General features: G+C 51.6%; 1 protein-coding gene across 3 annotated transcripts in view; it reads right to left on the bottom strand.

The window, feature by feature from the left end:
- Positions 1 to 16,582, bottom strand: part of MYOCD (myocardin) — a 471,189-nt gene that overhangs the window by 85,292 nt on the left and 369,315 nt on the right. Inside the window, exon 1 of one of the 3 annotated variants that reach the window (XM_073310473.1) lies at positions 9,513 to 9,861. The exons of 1 other annotated variant lie outside the window; for it this stretch is intronic. In XM_073310473.1, coding sequence (XP_073166574.1) covers positions 9,513 to 9,567 — 55 coding nt within the window. In that variant the 5' untranslated portion in view covers positions 9,568 to 9,861. Of the gene's footprint in view, positions 1 to 8,836; positions 8,953 to 9,512; positions 9,862 to 16,582 lie in introns of those variants that run through there. One more of the 3 variants, XM_073310474.1, reaches the window with a different exon arrangement.

Genomic DNA, 16,582 nt, shown 5'->3' with positions numbered 1-16,582 from the left:
ATTACTGGTGCCGACAGCCCAGTTCCAGAGTCGTGGAGGCCACGGGCCTGCCCCTGTGGACAGTGTGGGTCCTTGGGGTCCAGCCCACTACAGGGGTCACTCCCAGGAGACTGGTTACAGGCTGGGCATAGGCCAGATCCTGTGACTCTGTAACAGCCCCACAGCCAAGACAGGCAGCGGAGAGCCTAGTCTGACAACACACTGGGACTTAGGCGTGAGCGGGGGCTCCAAGCAGCTTGGTGGCATCAGGACTTAGGAGGCTTTGCACATGTGCTCCAGCCGGAATGTAGGCACCTCAGGGACTTTGCTGGCAGAAATGGAGGTGCCTCAGGAATTTGAGTGCCTACTTGGCATCTGAAAGGTGGGTTTTGAGGTTCTCAGTGGTGCATAAAAGTTGGGCTTTGCCACTAACATGGCAATTAGGTCCGTCAGTTGATTTGTGGATCCACTGGTTGTGGGCTGGGTCAAATCTCAGCTCGTTCAATTGCCCAGTGGTGTCAGCGGCCTCATGCGATGGTAAGGGCTGTTAAAAGGGCAGAATTATTTTCATGGGTCAATAGCAAAGTGAGACTGGATTGCCTGGTTTAATGACATGATCACACAGTATTTTTTCACAGGGAGTCAGATTTCCCATGGTTCCACTCTCTCCCCCCCGAGGAGGGCAGCTCAGTCCAACACCCGGTCACAGAGACACCATAGCCAGTCACCACAGAGTCAAGCCCTCAGGACTTTCATCTCCCAGAGACCCTGTTTAGGAAGAGCAGACTGCTCAGACTCAAGGGGACAGCGCCACCTGTCCATATTCTGTTATCATACATGGGAGCATTCACCACAACAGGTGTCACCAGGTGAACGTGTCAGACTCCTCTACAACTAGGTGCTGGAACTAGGGGTGCTGGGGGTGCTGCCACACTCTCTGGCATGAAGAGGTTTCCATCATATGCAGGGTTTACAATTTGGTTCAATGGCTCTCAGCACCCCCCCCCCACCCCCCAACTATACAAATTGTTCCAGCCTCCCTGCCTCTGCAGAGGCTGAACGTGTGCAGAGGACATTCTACCTGCTAACCTGGGTCAGCCAGAACAGCCTCCAGAGCGACTGAGAGAAAAGCCTGCTTCCATACAGCTGTGACAAACGGGTGAGAATCCTGGCACTGGTTTTCAGGGCAGGATAACTCTCTTACACAGGCTACGGGGATAGGAAGGTTTCATGTTCCAAGCTGTGATGCTGAGTAATGGTTAATCAGTCTGGCATCTTCCGGTAACTCCCTCACACAGGCCACTAGAGGGCCTTTGGTGAACCAGCCCAGCTCTTTCCTCGCCACCTGGCTTACAGGCTGCTTGGAAACAGGGTGAACCTAGAGGCTGTTTATTTTGCTGCTGGCTCCGGGGTAACCGCTGAGATGCTCTTGGGGCCAGGCCTGTCTTATGTGACATCAGACCGACAATGGGGCAGAATAAACCTGTTTGAAACCTGAAGCCTGCAGTTGTATTTCCCTTCCCCGCAAACCCTGGTGATTTTGGTCTGGTCTGATCATCTGCCAAGTTTGTTTCAAGCCCTAAGGCCAGATCTGAGTGCCAGGCACAGACAGCAGCCTCAAGGGGGAGATAGTCTCTGTGTTGGAGCTCTGATACACACCTCACCTCCAGCCAGCCACAGGGCATGAGCTGCTCACTGTAAGCTCAGAGGGGTGGAAAAGCCCCTGATAAAAGGGAACAGCAGATAGACCTGTCAGTGCAGAACTGGGCATGGCCTCACTGCCATTAGGAAAGAGAGAGCAAGTCTTTCCATGGTACTGCTCGCTCCTGGATTTCCCCGGGCACCAGAGGCCAGAAGGGGCGAGATTCGTGACATGAGAAATCCTTGCCAGTTTGGGGCTCAGTTGACACCACCGATGTATTTTACTAGCTGGACGCAGAGTGGTTTTGGGCAGTGCACGGGTTGCTGCAGAGTTTAACTCGCCAGCCCGAAGCATGGGGGGCTGAGGAGTGACTCTGCTTGAGATGCTCTTTCTTTTCCATCAGAAACAGATCCCCAAGGAAGCAAACAAAACTCCCATTGTCATCCATAGCTAGTAGCAATGAGCTCTGCAGATAGTGTGCTTCCTCAGGCCCTCATCGCCCCTCAGAGAAGCTCTTGATTTGAGGCTGGTGTCCAACTGCAGAGGGTTAAAGAGTTAACATGGGAGCCTGTAAGTTGCATTCAGCATTCAACCAGACCTGTACATCCTACATGCAGCACTGGAAAGGAATCTGCATTTTAACCTATACACTTCAAGATGACAGGTTTCAGAGTAACAGCCGTGTTAGTCTGTATCCGCAAAAAGAAAAGGAGTACTTGTGGCACCTTAGAGACTAACAAATTTATTTGAGCATAAGCTTTTGTGAGCTACAGCTCACTTCATGGGATGCATTCAGTGGAAAAGAAATCTCCCCACTGTATTTTCCACTGAATGCATCCGATGAAGTGAGCTGTAGCTCATGAAAGCTTATGTTCAAATAAATTTGTTAGTCTCTAAGGTGCCACAAGTACACTTCAAGATGTCACTTCACTGGGGAGAGGAATTAGGGGGGGAGGCAGCTTCCAAAGGAGGCCCTGGACTGCTCAGAAAATGCTGCCTGTTTTCTGTGGTATCTGGGATTAGACCCAGAGTCTGAAGTCACCTAAAGCTACTGCAGCACCTCTGAATCCTTCCCAGGTGCAAGGAAGCCAGGGCCTCTGTTCCATATTGGGCAGAGCATCAGCATGTGCCTGTTTAGAGGCATTCAGCTAACTTGCACTTGTTTTGAAACTGAATCAGAACATACCCATTTCTGAGAGAGCCCCTGTAAATAGCAGGGCCCCATGTCTGCTTTTAAAAGCTCCACTCCTGGGTGTTTATAAGGGTCTTTCCTCTCTGTCTATGCTCCTAAAGGGTATTTCAGCAAGTTAGAAGCTGCAGAGTTAAGTGACACGTACTGGGGCACAGTGAGACTGGCTCCATGTAGAGTGCTGGTAAATGTGGAAAGGGACCAAACTGGGCAGCAGGGCAAGGTTGTCTTTGCTCTTTATCCTTCCAGTTCCAAGTATCTGAGGTGCTACTGATAGCTGCAACAAGTACAGCATTTCAGACCAATATGTGACTTTCCAGGTGACGGTGCCCCTATAAATAGGCAGAGACCTCTCCCCTGGCATAGAGAGAGGCTGGCTCCGAACATCTGAACTGTGGGATTTTGCAGATGCCCCCGAGCTGCATAATGGGCTGAACCAAATGCCTGGATCTGAACATGTCCAGAACGGGGCTGTGCCCAAAGGTGTCTGCAGTTGGACTGGTTCTACCTGAGAGCATTGGCTGGTTGGAGAGCCAGGGCTCAGTGCCTTGTTCCCTGCTAATGTTCAGCCATCGACGCCCCTGATAGGGCCAGGCCTGGGGAGATTTTGTCAGTAGTGCCAGTCTCAGTGACTATTTTGGGTAGGTTGTAGCTTAGCAGTAGAGACTGTTCCCAGCTTGAGGCCTATCAGGAAAAGCACAGCCTGGCATAGAGCAGGGGCTGGGTACAATCACTCATCACCATCATCAACTATTATGAGAAGAGGTTCCAAACAAGCTGCGGCCAGTGGGCAGAACTTGCTTCTCTAGGGACAGTGACGGAGCCAGGGGTCTGAGTCAGCCCTGCACCAACTTCCCCTCACTAGGGCGCATGCAGGAACGTGACTCCATGCTCACACCAGTGCCACATGACTCCTGCGACCTCAGCCTGGCTTATCTGCTCCTGCTCCCATGACTTGGGAAGAGGGATCAGGCCCTCAGCCAGAATCCCAGCCTTGATCCAGATCAGCAGAACGCAGACCAGCTGAGATGGGAAGGCTCCCAGCTCAGCACAGCTCCTAGCGACTGGGCCACGAGAAGGCGTCCATCTGGGAGAAGCTCCTGTATCCAAGATGTCTGCCCTGTGGCTCATCTGGGACAGTTGTTTCCAACAGGTCATGAACCTCCTGGTTTGTGTGTGGCTTGGGGCAGTTCAGACTAGTAGGCAAGGCCATTTACACACCATGCATTGTAGTGGATCTAGTACACTGGGAATATGGAGCCTAACATAATGGTACTGAGCACTTGTACAGAGTAGAAGGGCCAGCATCATGGCCCTCACGTTAGCCAGTTACATTCTGTTGAGATAGGTAAGTGTCATTGTCCCTGCTCTCAGATGGGGAAACCAAGGCACGGGGACCAAGGGCCAGGCTTGCACATGCACAAGTTTGGGCACCCATGTTTGAAAATTTTGGCCCAAGCAACATTCCCCGATTGAGAGCAGCAGTCAGTGTCCCAGTGGTGGTGGCTTGCAGAGCATGAATCACAGATTAGTGTTCTTGCAATCCCCTCCCAGGGGACCCACACATGCTAATGGATCTGCAGGGTGAAATGCTCATCTCTGTCACGCACTGGGCCAGGTCTTATCAGGCTGAATAAGGCCTTAAGAGGAGCATTTAGGCAATTGCTTTGTTATGGGAGAAATCTGTCCCAGCTCCATAAGCCAGCCCAAGATCATCCTTATGACTTCACAAAGGCCTGTAGGGGGCATGTGTCAGCGCCCAGGAAGAGTGTTTCCGTCAACCTCACAGCTGCCTCCCTGTCAGAGTGCAGAGGAACCATCCCTCCAGCCCAGGTCCCAGTGAGCTTCCCCAGCCCGCTGCCATGGCCTCCTGCCTGCCTGCCCGGATTATCCCTTTGGGCTCAGCTGCCACTCTCGGATCCTCTGGCAGGATCACTGTTAATCAGGTATAACCCCAAGGGCAGGCACAGGGAGAGGGCAACCAGCCAGTGCACAAGGGTTATTTTTCACTCTTTTCTTGCTGTGATTTGACTTTCTAAGCAGCTCTCCCAGACTCCGCAGGGAGAGTGCCAGAAATTCCCTTTCTTTGGGGCATACGCTCCCTGCAGAGGTGATCCCAGAGATGACAGCCAGTGCTGGTCCCCCTCACTTGCTGACAAAAGCTGGCCCTGCAAGCTGCTGGGATGGAAGGAATGGGGGGCAGGCCTGGAGCTGTGCTGTCCGGGCTTTCAGGAGCCTTGTTGGGACACGCATGTCCCTCAGATCCCCTGGACTCACTGAAAGCCAGGGTGCCTTGCTATGGAGTGTCCAGCCCACAACTTCTCTCCCAGGGCTCAGCAGAGCTGAGAGTGTAACTTGTTGGCACTGCAATTGTTAACCCTTTAAGTTCCTGAGAGCATTCTCCCCTCCTCCCCACCCCCCCAGGTGTAACCCTTTCAGTACTGGAGTGTAGTCAATATCTCCTCCTCCTACATTTGCTCCCCATTCACAACTCAATACATTTAACCTTGTCAGTGCCATGATGCACACCCCCTCTCCCTTGCCTGCAATTCACCCACTGCTGGAGAGGTTTAATTAGATCCATCAGCTAAACCTGTCAGGGTCAGGATGCATGTTAAGATAAAACAAGAAACAAACCAACACACGTTGAGTTTTCACAAGTCTGTTTTTAAATACTCTATAAAAACAGAGGGAACTCTCAGGCAACAATGTCGTGAATTAAGATAGGGTTTGACTGTAAACACTTACATGGATTTAAACAATATTATTTGAAAATTAAACAGAAACACACATTGTTTGAAAAACCTGGCAATTCCGAGTCAAGATTCTACTAGCAGCCTTAAGCTGGACCTTGTCCCCCTGCCCATCTTCAAAGTATCACCAGAAATTCCCTTGCTCTGAGTTACCATACCTCATCTACTTTTTCTCTCCACCTAATACCAGCCATTAACCTTTGATACGTTCACTCAGATATTCAGGGGGATTCACATCTTATCCATGTACAGTACAGAGAAAACACCTTTCTCATCTGCTATTCCATTATAAGCCAGAGGTCTCAACCTACTTCTTCAGCCTTTACATGCAGATTGGAATCTCTGCTGCATCTACTTCATCCAGCCAAATGAGGCTCATTGGCACCTTAGCCTGTCCACACCCCACAAGCTACCCAGTGTTAGCCTAGGGCACCATCAGTGCCAAATCATGCTGAGATGTGTCTAGAATGTTATACATTCATTCCTCGTACTGTGGTACTGTCAGTGAAGGACCTTTTATATCTGTTTCCTCATTGGTTGGAAACGAGTAGAGCCATGCAAATCTGCAGATATCTGCTTTATATCCACAGATAACCACATCCATGGACCATGTTTGTTGATCATGGATTGGATGCGGATGTAAATTTTGTATCTGTGCAGGGATCTAGAAACAAGATCAGAGTCAAGGTGGTTTCACTCTGCATTTTCTGGCTATCAGGGTTTGTGTGCAGTGTGTGCTGTGGTGTTCCAGTAATGACTGAGTACACCTGATTTGGTTTGGAGCAGTGGCTCTATCCATATGAATGGTTTGTTCTGGGAAGAGTTAAATACATTCAGGGAGGAAGGTTCCTGGAACAGCCTCTTGTGCGTCCCAGTTGATTTAATGTGATCCCATTGATACTTGGAGCCTGCAGGAGAACATGGCAGCCAGGCAAGCAAGAAAAATCATTGTTCCTGCAAAATTTGTCAGGATGACCTCAGGTTTGTGTATTTATCTTTGGCAAAATAGACAAAATAAACACACACACAAATTCTTGTCTCTTACTCCTAGGAAATGGGAGAAAAGAAAACCTTAGTGCCTGCAACACATTGGAATTGCTGACGTGTAGATTATTCTGCATTTCAAACCACAGTTAGGTTTCCCAAATTTCACTTGGAGTAGCTATTCATTGCATTATATGGTGACTGCTGCAGTCTCTGCACATGATACAGCTGTGCTGAGCCCTTCCCCTCCACTGCAGGCAGCTGGGAGAGGAGAAACTTGCCATGTATGTTCTGGGCACAGGACTCAAGGGAGGATTACCAGTGACTGTCTAGAGAACCTGGCCTGACAGAGACTATTTCCAACCATTTCTTCCTGCCTGCAGAAACTAATTTTTTTCCTGATTCCCACTGAAGCTACCAAAATGGAACCAAGTGACTAGTAGAGATGGGCTATCAATAGGTCAAAATGATTCAAACAACTCTAAAGGCGACAGTTATGTCTGTATCATCAGATGGCTGCCCCTGCTATGTGCTGCAGAGATGAAAGAGGATTCTGGCATTAGGACACCAGTCATATAAATAACGTTTCCATCGCCCATTAACTCTGTTATAGCCCTTTCTGCAGTTCAGTAACTCCGACCATATAGTGACGGGAAGAATCCATTCAAACTCCTGCCTCTGCGACATCAACATGGAACTGTTATAAAGACATTCGTAATCACAAGTCACAGAATACTTCATCCCTTCTAGAACCCAAGGGAATGATCACAGCCTAACACCTGCTACCTGCCTGCTTAGCATCCCAAGGCAATAGAGAATCCTATTAGGGCCGGATTCTCCATTGCCTTACCCCTGTGCTATTTACACCTGTGCAGAGTGGGTGTGAGGCCCAATCCAGTCCGAGTACTCTACTCCCTGACACCAGCACTAGTGTTTTACAGCTACCGTACGCCAGCCTTGTGCAAATGTAAATGGCGATCAGGCCTATAAACGACTTGTACCAAACTGAGATTGATCATTTCAGTCATTTATTCAGTTTGTCTCTTTTATTGCATATTATGTGGCAATTTAACTCAAGACAACAGCCCTGTCTGTAGGATTCCTTGATTTCTGCCGACATTCAGCTTTTCCTTCCCCCCTAGTTTTTATGATGTGTCAATAGCTGGGATTGGGATGCTGTTAATGCTGGCCCTGAGCTGCTCATGCACTCACCTGCACCATGGCTAGAAACGAACATCCACAAAGCTGGGATTTGGGGAAGATTTGCACTAAAATAATAAATAGGCAAAATGTGGTCAAATGGGCATCATATCTTTCAGCAGCCAAATAGCAGTTCTGGGAACAAAGGCCACAAAGTGAAGAATGACCCATAAATCAACTGCATTAAAATTGCTGAAAGACATGAGGATTTATGGAAGTGAAGACCCATAAAATTTAAACTTGGTAAAGAATCATTTGAAAAATATGTTTTGAAATTCTGCTGTCAGCTCCATAATAAAGCCCTCTTACAAATAACCCAGAAATGAGTCTTAAAAACAATAATGGTTCATTTGAAAAGAATGTGATGACACAGAACACATCCCCATCCCCCTCTCTTCAGAAAGGTGGCAGTATTGCTTTGGAGTTGCTGCACGAATTGTTAGGAACTGAGACTTCCTTCAGATGAACAGCAATGTACCATAATATACCAACAAAATCTAAGGAATGACTTAATCTAATGCAGTGTAAGATCCTTGCGATATGGAAACCACACCAAAGCCCTGGACCGAAGTTGTGTGTAACTCAGCCAGACTAGGACCCTTGTGTTTCCCCACACACATTTGGATTTTTAACCAACTGCCAACTTCATATTTGCTAAGAAAACAAAGTTTAAATTGACCACCCAGCTATCTAAGAGATCCTGATAACACCACACATGTCTAGTATTGGTATCAGAAGCCTCTGATCTTCTCATTATCCGCAGCATACACAAAGGCAAAACAAGAGTGGGTGATGGTCTGGAATGGGCTTTATATATGGTGAGTCCAGACATAATTTGTCTATATGTCCACATGTACAGTAGATCTATAGAGAACTGTATGCTATTGAAGCTAAGAGCAGATTGTCAAATACATTTTTCTAGCATTATGATCAGTTAATTTACATTAATTAATGTCAGATAAAAGAATGAGCAACACAAATGCATACACCCCCCTTATTTATTATAAGTATAGAACATGAATAAAATCACAAGTGTCCAGCAGAGGGGCTGAGTCAGAAGTGACCGTCCCATAGTTCACCTTCACTCACCTTCACTCATGCAGACCGTCCTCTGGGAAGCCCCTCACTGGGACTTCCACTAACTCACAAAAGTGGGACATGTTTTTAGTTGCAAACCCTCCGAAAGTGGCACTCAGCTGGGTGGCTCTGGTTTTATTTCTCTGATGATGTCACTTTAAATATTTTGCATGTTCCATTTGTTATTTTTACTTCTAAAAATGACGCATTTCTGCAAATTCATTTTTATGCAATTAGTCACAACTTAATGGAACAAAGTCAACTGCCTGGATGTCAGAGTAAATGTCAGGCCCGTCTAGTCTGTGACTAGCATGTATATACAGGATAGCACCTGGAGTATATGGAGGAGATTAGGCATGTCGTTTTTCACAGTTGCTCTTTTGGATTTCTGACCCAGTCCTTCACCATAGGGCCCAGGCCAAGAGAACCGCGAACTGTAGCTTTACCAACATACACCACAAACATAAATTGAAAGCAATGAAAAAGCAGTTAAAAAGTAATAGAGAAGAAGGAAAATGAATTTCTTCATTTGCAGAATAGCCTCTGTGAGAGCAAAGCCATGACAGCTTTATGACTCCCTGATTATTTTACTTGCATGCGGCTTCCAAACATTTAATGAAAACCAGCGTACAGCTGAGGCTTGAAGGAGAAGAAAACTTTAGACGAAATTCTTGATGCTTAGCCCTACCTGATCTGAACTTGCTCCGAATCAGCAAAGAATGCTCAGAACCCAGGAGTGTCATGGTGACTCTCTGTGAACAGGTCCAGAAGCCCCCGCACTTAAAACATGAACTGGCTCCAAGGAGACAAGCTGGCCACTGCTAGGGCCCCAGGACTCATCCAACCCTCCTGGGAGCCTCTGGGTGCTTTCAGAGCTGGGATTGTAGAAAGCAGCAAGTGACTTGAAAAGATTTGGTCCCATCCAGCACTGTCCCTCCACAGAAACCAACTGCTCTCCCCTGTGCTGGGTTGAACTAATTAACTTTGAGCTAGCAGGACCCTCCTCCTGCTCAGAGTTTACTATCAGCAGCATCACTGGGTGTCCTGGCTGATGTCATAGTCTAGCAGGGAGCAGCAACTATCACTAAAGGGTCTTAGGAAAGACAGAAGTTTGATATCTGATCCTTATTACTACCAACAGGAACTTGGCCAATCAGGAGGCTCCTTGTTTCAGCCAGCCGGCTTCAGAGCAGCTCTGAAATATCAACAGACCCAGAGCTTAACTCTTTCCAGCATGGGGAGATGTAGGCTCCGGGTATTCCGTGTGATGGGACTTAACTGCACAGCACCTAGAGGGGGGCTTAATAGCTGCAATTTGAAAATAATCTGGGCACCTTATTCTCTGGTATTTAACAAGGACTTCAGGGACATTACATGAAGCTCCCTCTGCTTCTGCAGGAAGGGGGACAGGATGAGATATTTATTCATTGTGCTTCTATATGCTCTCTGATGTATAAAAGTTGCGACTTCTTCCATCTAAGGAGTCAAAATGTCCCTGTGGGGCATGCACCATTGACAGCATACTGGCATGCTATCCCAATCTGGTTCTGCTGGGGCTCCTTGTGATGCGCTGATGGACTGTACTGTACAGTTGGTTTATGCAGGACGCACCGGGAGTGATCTCAGTCTGATACCGATAAACCACAGATAAGTGGCGTCTATGAGGAAACACAGTCTCCTGGTAACTTCATGGCCATCTTACCATCCAGGCCCAAAACGTTTGTAAAAATCAATCGTTCCATAGTTGACTTATTTGTTGGTGCTGAATATGCAATATGCTGAGGTTATTGCAGCTTAAAATCACTCTTTTGTTCAGGACAGACTAATGCCGTCATCACAGAGATGCAAGACACAGAACACAGAGACTGCCATTGGCCACATGGAGCCATACTGATGCTTCCCCAACTCCCATCTATCCCATCTCAGAGCTGGCAGTGCCTTTGTAAACACACAGTGAGGTGGATACAAATCCCTGCACAGCTTGTTCCGTGGAAAAGATGACAGGCAGAAGTCGCTCCCAGGGTCGAGAAAGAGGAATTTCCTTTTAGTCTCTGGCCAGAATGAGACTTTTGAAGTGAAAAATTTGCCAAGAATGTCCCAGAATCAGAAGCTAGAGATGGGAGGCCTAGGCTCAAAGGAGCTTGTTCCTTATGGTACATTCTCTGGTGCTTTGTCCCCTGGTGTTTTGAACGTCCAGGGCAACAGACCCCTGCCATCCCTTCCCTAAGAGGCCATTCCCCAGCCTAACAATACAGCTCACTTCCTGATACGCTCCCAAAACTTCCCCCTCACTCCTCCTCACCCTGAAGAATTCCTCTCCGCCTGTGGGACTTGTTTACGTGCTTCACAGAGCAGTACGCTGTTATCACGTCCTCTGCTAGTGTCTAGTCTGCTAGCTAAACTACTCATGTTTGGCCAAACACAAGCTGTTGGGCTCAATACAGGGGGACCTGAGTGAAATTCCATGGCCAGTGATATGCAGGTGGTCAGACTAGATGATCTAATGGTCCCTTCCGGCCTTAAATGCTATGTTTTGCTCTTTTAATGTTTCCTCCTCACCAGCCTCTTAGGCCTTAACCTCTTTGTTGCTCTTCTCTCAAGCTGCTTTGCTCAATTGCGCTGTAATATTGCTGTGCCCAGAAGTGAATGGCATTGTTCAGCTGGGGCCACACCAGAGCCATGCAGGGTGGAACTAGGATCCAGCTACTCCCAGATGGGATTTCTCAACATCTGCAGCCCAGAATTGCACGGCCCGTCTCCCCTGCGTCAGTACGTTGTAAACGCATATTTACTTTATTGCCCCTGTTGCCTCCAGCCTTCCTCGTCTATGGCTTATGCGGAGCTTTCCCTACTCCAGATTATTTCTCCCCAAATGCATTACCTGCATTTTCCCATATCATTCTGTGTGGCCGAACCCTTGGAGGACTCCTCTCTCTTCTTTTCAGTATTATCTGCAGGTTTCATTGATGTGCTGGTTACCTGCCCTTCCAGATCAGCTATGTGAGTCTCTGTGACAGCATATTACGGGCTGTGGGGCTGAGGGGAGGGGTCCCTGAGGCAATGTGTTATGGCCTGCGGGGCCGAGGGGAGGGGTCTCTGTGACTGCGTAATGGCTTGCGGGGCCGAGGGGAGGGGTCTCTGTGACTGTGTTATGGCCTGTGGGGCTGAGGGGAGGGGATTCTGTGACTGTGTTATGGCCTGTGGGGCTGAGGGGAGGAGTCTCTGTGACCACGTTATGGCCTGTGGGGCTGAGGGGAGGGGTCCCTGAGGCAATGTGTTATGGCCTGTGGGGCCGAGGGGAGGGGTCTCTGTGACCGCGTTATGGCCTGTGGGGCTGAGGGGAGGGGTCCCTGAGGCAATGTGTTATGGCCTGCGGGGCCGAGGGGAGGGGTCTCTGTGACCGCGTTATGGCCTGTGGGGCTGAGTGGCGGGGTCCATGTGAATGCGTTATGGCCTGTGGGGCTGAGGGGAGGAGTCTCTGTGACCGCGTTATGGCCTGTGGGGCTGAGTGGCGGGGTCCATGTGAATGCGTTATGGCCTGTGGGGCTGAGGGGAGGAGTCTCTGTGACTGCATTATGGCCTGTGTGGCTGAGAGGAGGAGTCTCTGTGACTGCGTTATGGCCTGCGGGGCTGAGGGGAGGGGTCCGTGTGACTGCTTTATGGCCTGCGGGGCTGAGGGGAGGGGTCTCTGTAACTGTGTTATGGCCTGTGGGGCTGAAGTAGGGTTGCCAACTTTCTAATTGCAGAATACCAAACACCCTTGCCCCACCCCTTCCCCGCCCCTTCCCAAGCCCCTGCCCTCTGCCCCATCCCTTCTCCAAGGCTCTGCCCCCACTCACTCCATCCTCCCTTCCTCTGTTGCTTGCTCTCCCCTACCCTCAGTCACTCACCCATTTTCACCAGTCTGGGGCACAGAGTTGGGGTGCGGGCTCTGGGGTGAGTCCAGGGCCGAGGATTTTGGGGTGCAGGAGGAGGCTCCAGGCTCGTACGGGTGGGGCCGAGGGGTTCAGAGTATGGGAGGGGGCTCCGAGCTGAGGCAGGGGGTTGGGGTGTGTGGGGAGGTACTGACTCTGGGCTGGTGGGTGCAGGCTCTGGGGTGGGGCAAGAAATGAGGGGTTCAGGGTGCAGGAGGGGACTCTGAGCTGGGTCAGGGGGTTGGGGCGCAGGAGGGAGTTTGGGTGAGGGGGGGCTCAGGGCTGGAGCAGGGGGTTGGGGTGTGGGAGAGGGTGCGGGCTCTGGCTGGGGGTGTGGACTTTGGGGAAGGGCTGGGAATGAGAGGTTTGGGGTGCAGAAGGGGGCTCAGGGCTGGGATTGGGATTTGGGGTGCGGGAGGGGGCTCAGGGATGGGGCAGGGAGTTGGGGGGCAGGAGGAAATTCGGGGTGTGGGCTCCGGGCAGTGGTCATCTTGGATGGCTCCTCGCAAGTTGCAACATGTCCCTCCAGCCCCTAGGCAGAGGTATGGCCGGGCAGCTCTGCGGTGCACGCTGCCTCCGCCTGCAGGCACTGCCCTCACATCTCCTATTGGCTGAGGTTCCCGGCCAATGGGAGCTATGGAGCCGTGCTTGGAGCATGGTGTGGGCAGCACATGGAACCCCCATGGCCATTCCTCCGCCTACGAGCCGAGGGACAGGTCATTGCTTCCGGGGAGCCTCACAGAGCCAGGTATGGAGCCTGCCAGCCCCACGCCAACTGGATTTTTAATGGCCCGGTCAGCAGTGCCAACCAGAGCTGCCAGGGTCCCTTTTTGACCTGGCGTTCTGGTCAAAAACCAGACACCTGGCAACTCTAGGCCCTGCACCGCTCCCTTCACATTACTGCTGGAAGGAGCCTCATTCGTTTCCTTTTCCCTATGTAATACCCATCATTGTTAGTGCTGGGGGGCCTGAGGGGATGCTAGAATGGACAAGTCCCCACCAGTCACTGGTCTCATGAAACCTGGTTGAGGGCAAATCTCAGCAGAACAGTGGGAAAATGCCAGCAGCCCCCAGAGCCTCGTCTGCAGTAGCATGCCACTGCTGCTCTCACCACTGGGTTGCTCTAGGGGAGCAATGGTGGGGACTAGGCTAGCATAGGTGAGACCCAGTCGGAGAATCCACATTTGACTGGCAAAGCAAGAGCACAGAGGGAAGCCAGGGCCCGCTGGTGTGAGCTGCAGTGAAGTCCCTTGGCAGGGACTCTGCGAGCGTATGAAGCTGTGTGAGGCAGGGAGAGAAGCAACGGGCCTGAAGGCAGGAGGGCTGAGCTGAGCCCAGGGCTAGTCATTAAGCAGCATTAAATTCTGGGAAATGCCCCAAAACAAAGGTCAGGAGCAGGATGGAGAAGGAAGGAGAGCAGAGGAGGGCCAAGGTCCAACACCCCAGATCTGCAGGGGTATCACTGTCAGCATGGGCAAGAGATCTCCGGGGTCTGTAGTGGGCAATCTCTATGATTGCAGTTGATAGAGCTGTGAAATAGAAGGGGTCCCTGCTCCCACCAGGTGACCCAGCCCTCTGCTGCCCATTCCCAGGGGCAGCATAGTGCCTGTATGGTGAGTACCTGAGTAATGAGCACATTGGTATGTGCTGTCCTGCAGCCATGTTGGCTCAGTGTTTTAATGGCCCCAATAAACCTGCTCCTGCTCCCACTCCTCCTCCCTGGCCTGCCAGGCTCAAGGGGAGATGCTGCTGTGCTGGGTCACACTGTGACCGACACGCCCTGGGCTTGGCTCAGTCTTGCTCATAAATCTCTGGAGACGGGGAAGGTTTCCTCAGGTCAGTTACAAGAGGTTCCGTTCAGAACTAAAATCCCATCGACAGTGGGAGTCAGTGAGAAATAGAGAGATGGTGGGATCCCATTGCCCTGGGCAAGCACTGCACAAGGAGAAGTCAGCACCACAACCCTGGAGAAATAGTCCCTTCACTGCTGGGCTTCTATGCCTAGGGCTTCTCTTCTGTGTTCAAAGGCTCCAGAGGGTCCCCCAGGAGCAGGGGATGTCTCAGAAGCCTCCTGGCCGGTAGGCAGGATCCCTGCTGCACCATAGAGCACCTCCTCGAAGCCTGCCAGCTCCCAGAAGCTCATGTAAACAAGCCCCTCCCAGTGCTCATCAGCTCCTGCTCTCCCCAGTGCTAGGGCGTAATGGTTTCCATTAGTAAATCCAGAATGTGGCACAGCTCAGCCCATGACAGGGGGGCCTGAGGGGTGTGTGGGGGGTGCCGATCCATGAGGGAATGGCCAAAAGCTTCAGAGGTTGGCCACTGCCTTGCCCCGGACAACCCAACGGATCTCTGGCCTTCTGCCTCAGTGAGCCTCCCTCACAACTCCCTGCCCCTCTGTGAACCACTGACTCCTCTTGCCCTTCCTCGCCCCCCAATATGGGCGGAGAGCACCTGCCACTGCTAGTATTTCTTCTTCAGTGATGTACTTTCCCTGTCCCTGCCCCGCTCCGGGCCAGCAGCACCAGCTCAGCACTGCGGCTGGGATGGTGCAGGGGAATCAGGCTGTGTCTCTGCAGTGAGGTGGGCATTTCCACTGTGTCACCAATGGAAAACCCCACAGCAAGTACCCCGCCCTGCCAAGGCCCAGCCATGGGGAGGGATGGGTGTCAGAGGCCCAACAGGAGAGCCACGAAGTGCAGGAGCTTCTAGGGTTCTTAGATCCCGAGTCAAGTACCCCACCGTTCCCCCAAGGTTCAGGCACCCCCTCTGCCAAGAGGACCAGGCACTGTCCCTTCAAACAAGTCAGGTCCCCTCACCCCAGTATCAGCATCAGGACCAGGACATGGACAGTGTGTCCTAGTGGTTGGAGCAGATATTGGGAGCCAGGGCAGGTCAGATACCAGGAGGTCAGAGTCTGAGAGGGTCCAGAGGGTGAACCAGGATTCAGGGGGTCAGGCGGCAGGCAGAGCAGGTTACCAGGAGCTCAGAGACACGCAGTAGGAGCAGGTGGCACAAGGGAAGCCATCCCAAGCAGGGAAGACCCAGTTGCATAGACAACTTCCTATGCTGGGTTTAAATAGAAGCCGGGAACCAATCAGGACTCCCCTGAGTTCTGCCAGTCGGATCCCACAACTGGCATCTGCTGTCGGAGTTCAGCTCTTAGAAGGTTGGAAGTTACTGGAACCTAAGCTCCCTGTTCACCAGGCTTTGAGACCCGTGGCCTCAGTCAGGTGCTGCCTCCCTTGCTGCAGGGGAGGCTGATGTGGGAACTCGCCTGTGTGATGTACTCCAGACAGATAGAAACCTCATGGGGCAGAAGGATTTACTGTGATCCCATGCAAATGCTGGGAATTTCATCCCACAAATGGGAATGGAGGCAGGGTCCCCATATCCATTCTGCCACACTGCATTGATGGATGTGCTGGCAGGGCGGGGGCTGGCGTGGGGGTTGCAGGGCAGGGGCTGGCGTGGGGGTTGCTGGCTGGGCAGGGCAGGGGCTGGCGCAGGGTTTGTGGGGCAGGGCAGGGGCTGGCACAGGGTTGGTGGCTGGGCAGGGCAGGGGCTGGTGCAGGGTTGGTGGCTGGGCAGGGCAGGGGCTGGCGCAGGGTTTGTGGGGCAGGGCAGGGGCTGGGGCAGGGGTTGCTGGCTGGGCAGGGCAGGGGCTGGCGCAGGGTTGGTGGCTGGGCAGGGCAGGGGCTGGCGTGGGGGTTGGTGGCTGGGCAGGGCAGGGGCTGGCGCAGGGTTTGTGGGGCAGGGCAGGGGCTGGCACAGGGTTGGTGGCTGGGCAGGGCAGGGGCTGGTGCAGGGTTGGTGGCTGGGCAGGGCAGGGGCTGGTGCAGGGTTT

Source organism: Lepidochelys kempii, chromosome 14 (assembly GCF_965140265.1).
Source record: "Lepidochelys kempii isolate rLepKem1 chromosome 14, rLepKem1.hap2, whole genome shotgun sequence".
Lineage (NCBI taxonomy): Eukaryota > Metazoa > Chordata > Testudines > Cheloniidae > Lepidochelys > Lepidochelys kempii.
The sequence above is the reverse complement of the archived record's forward strand: the minus strand, read 5'-3'. Positions and strand labels throughout refer to the sequence as shown.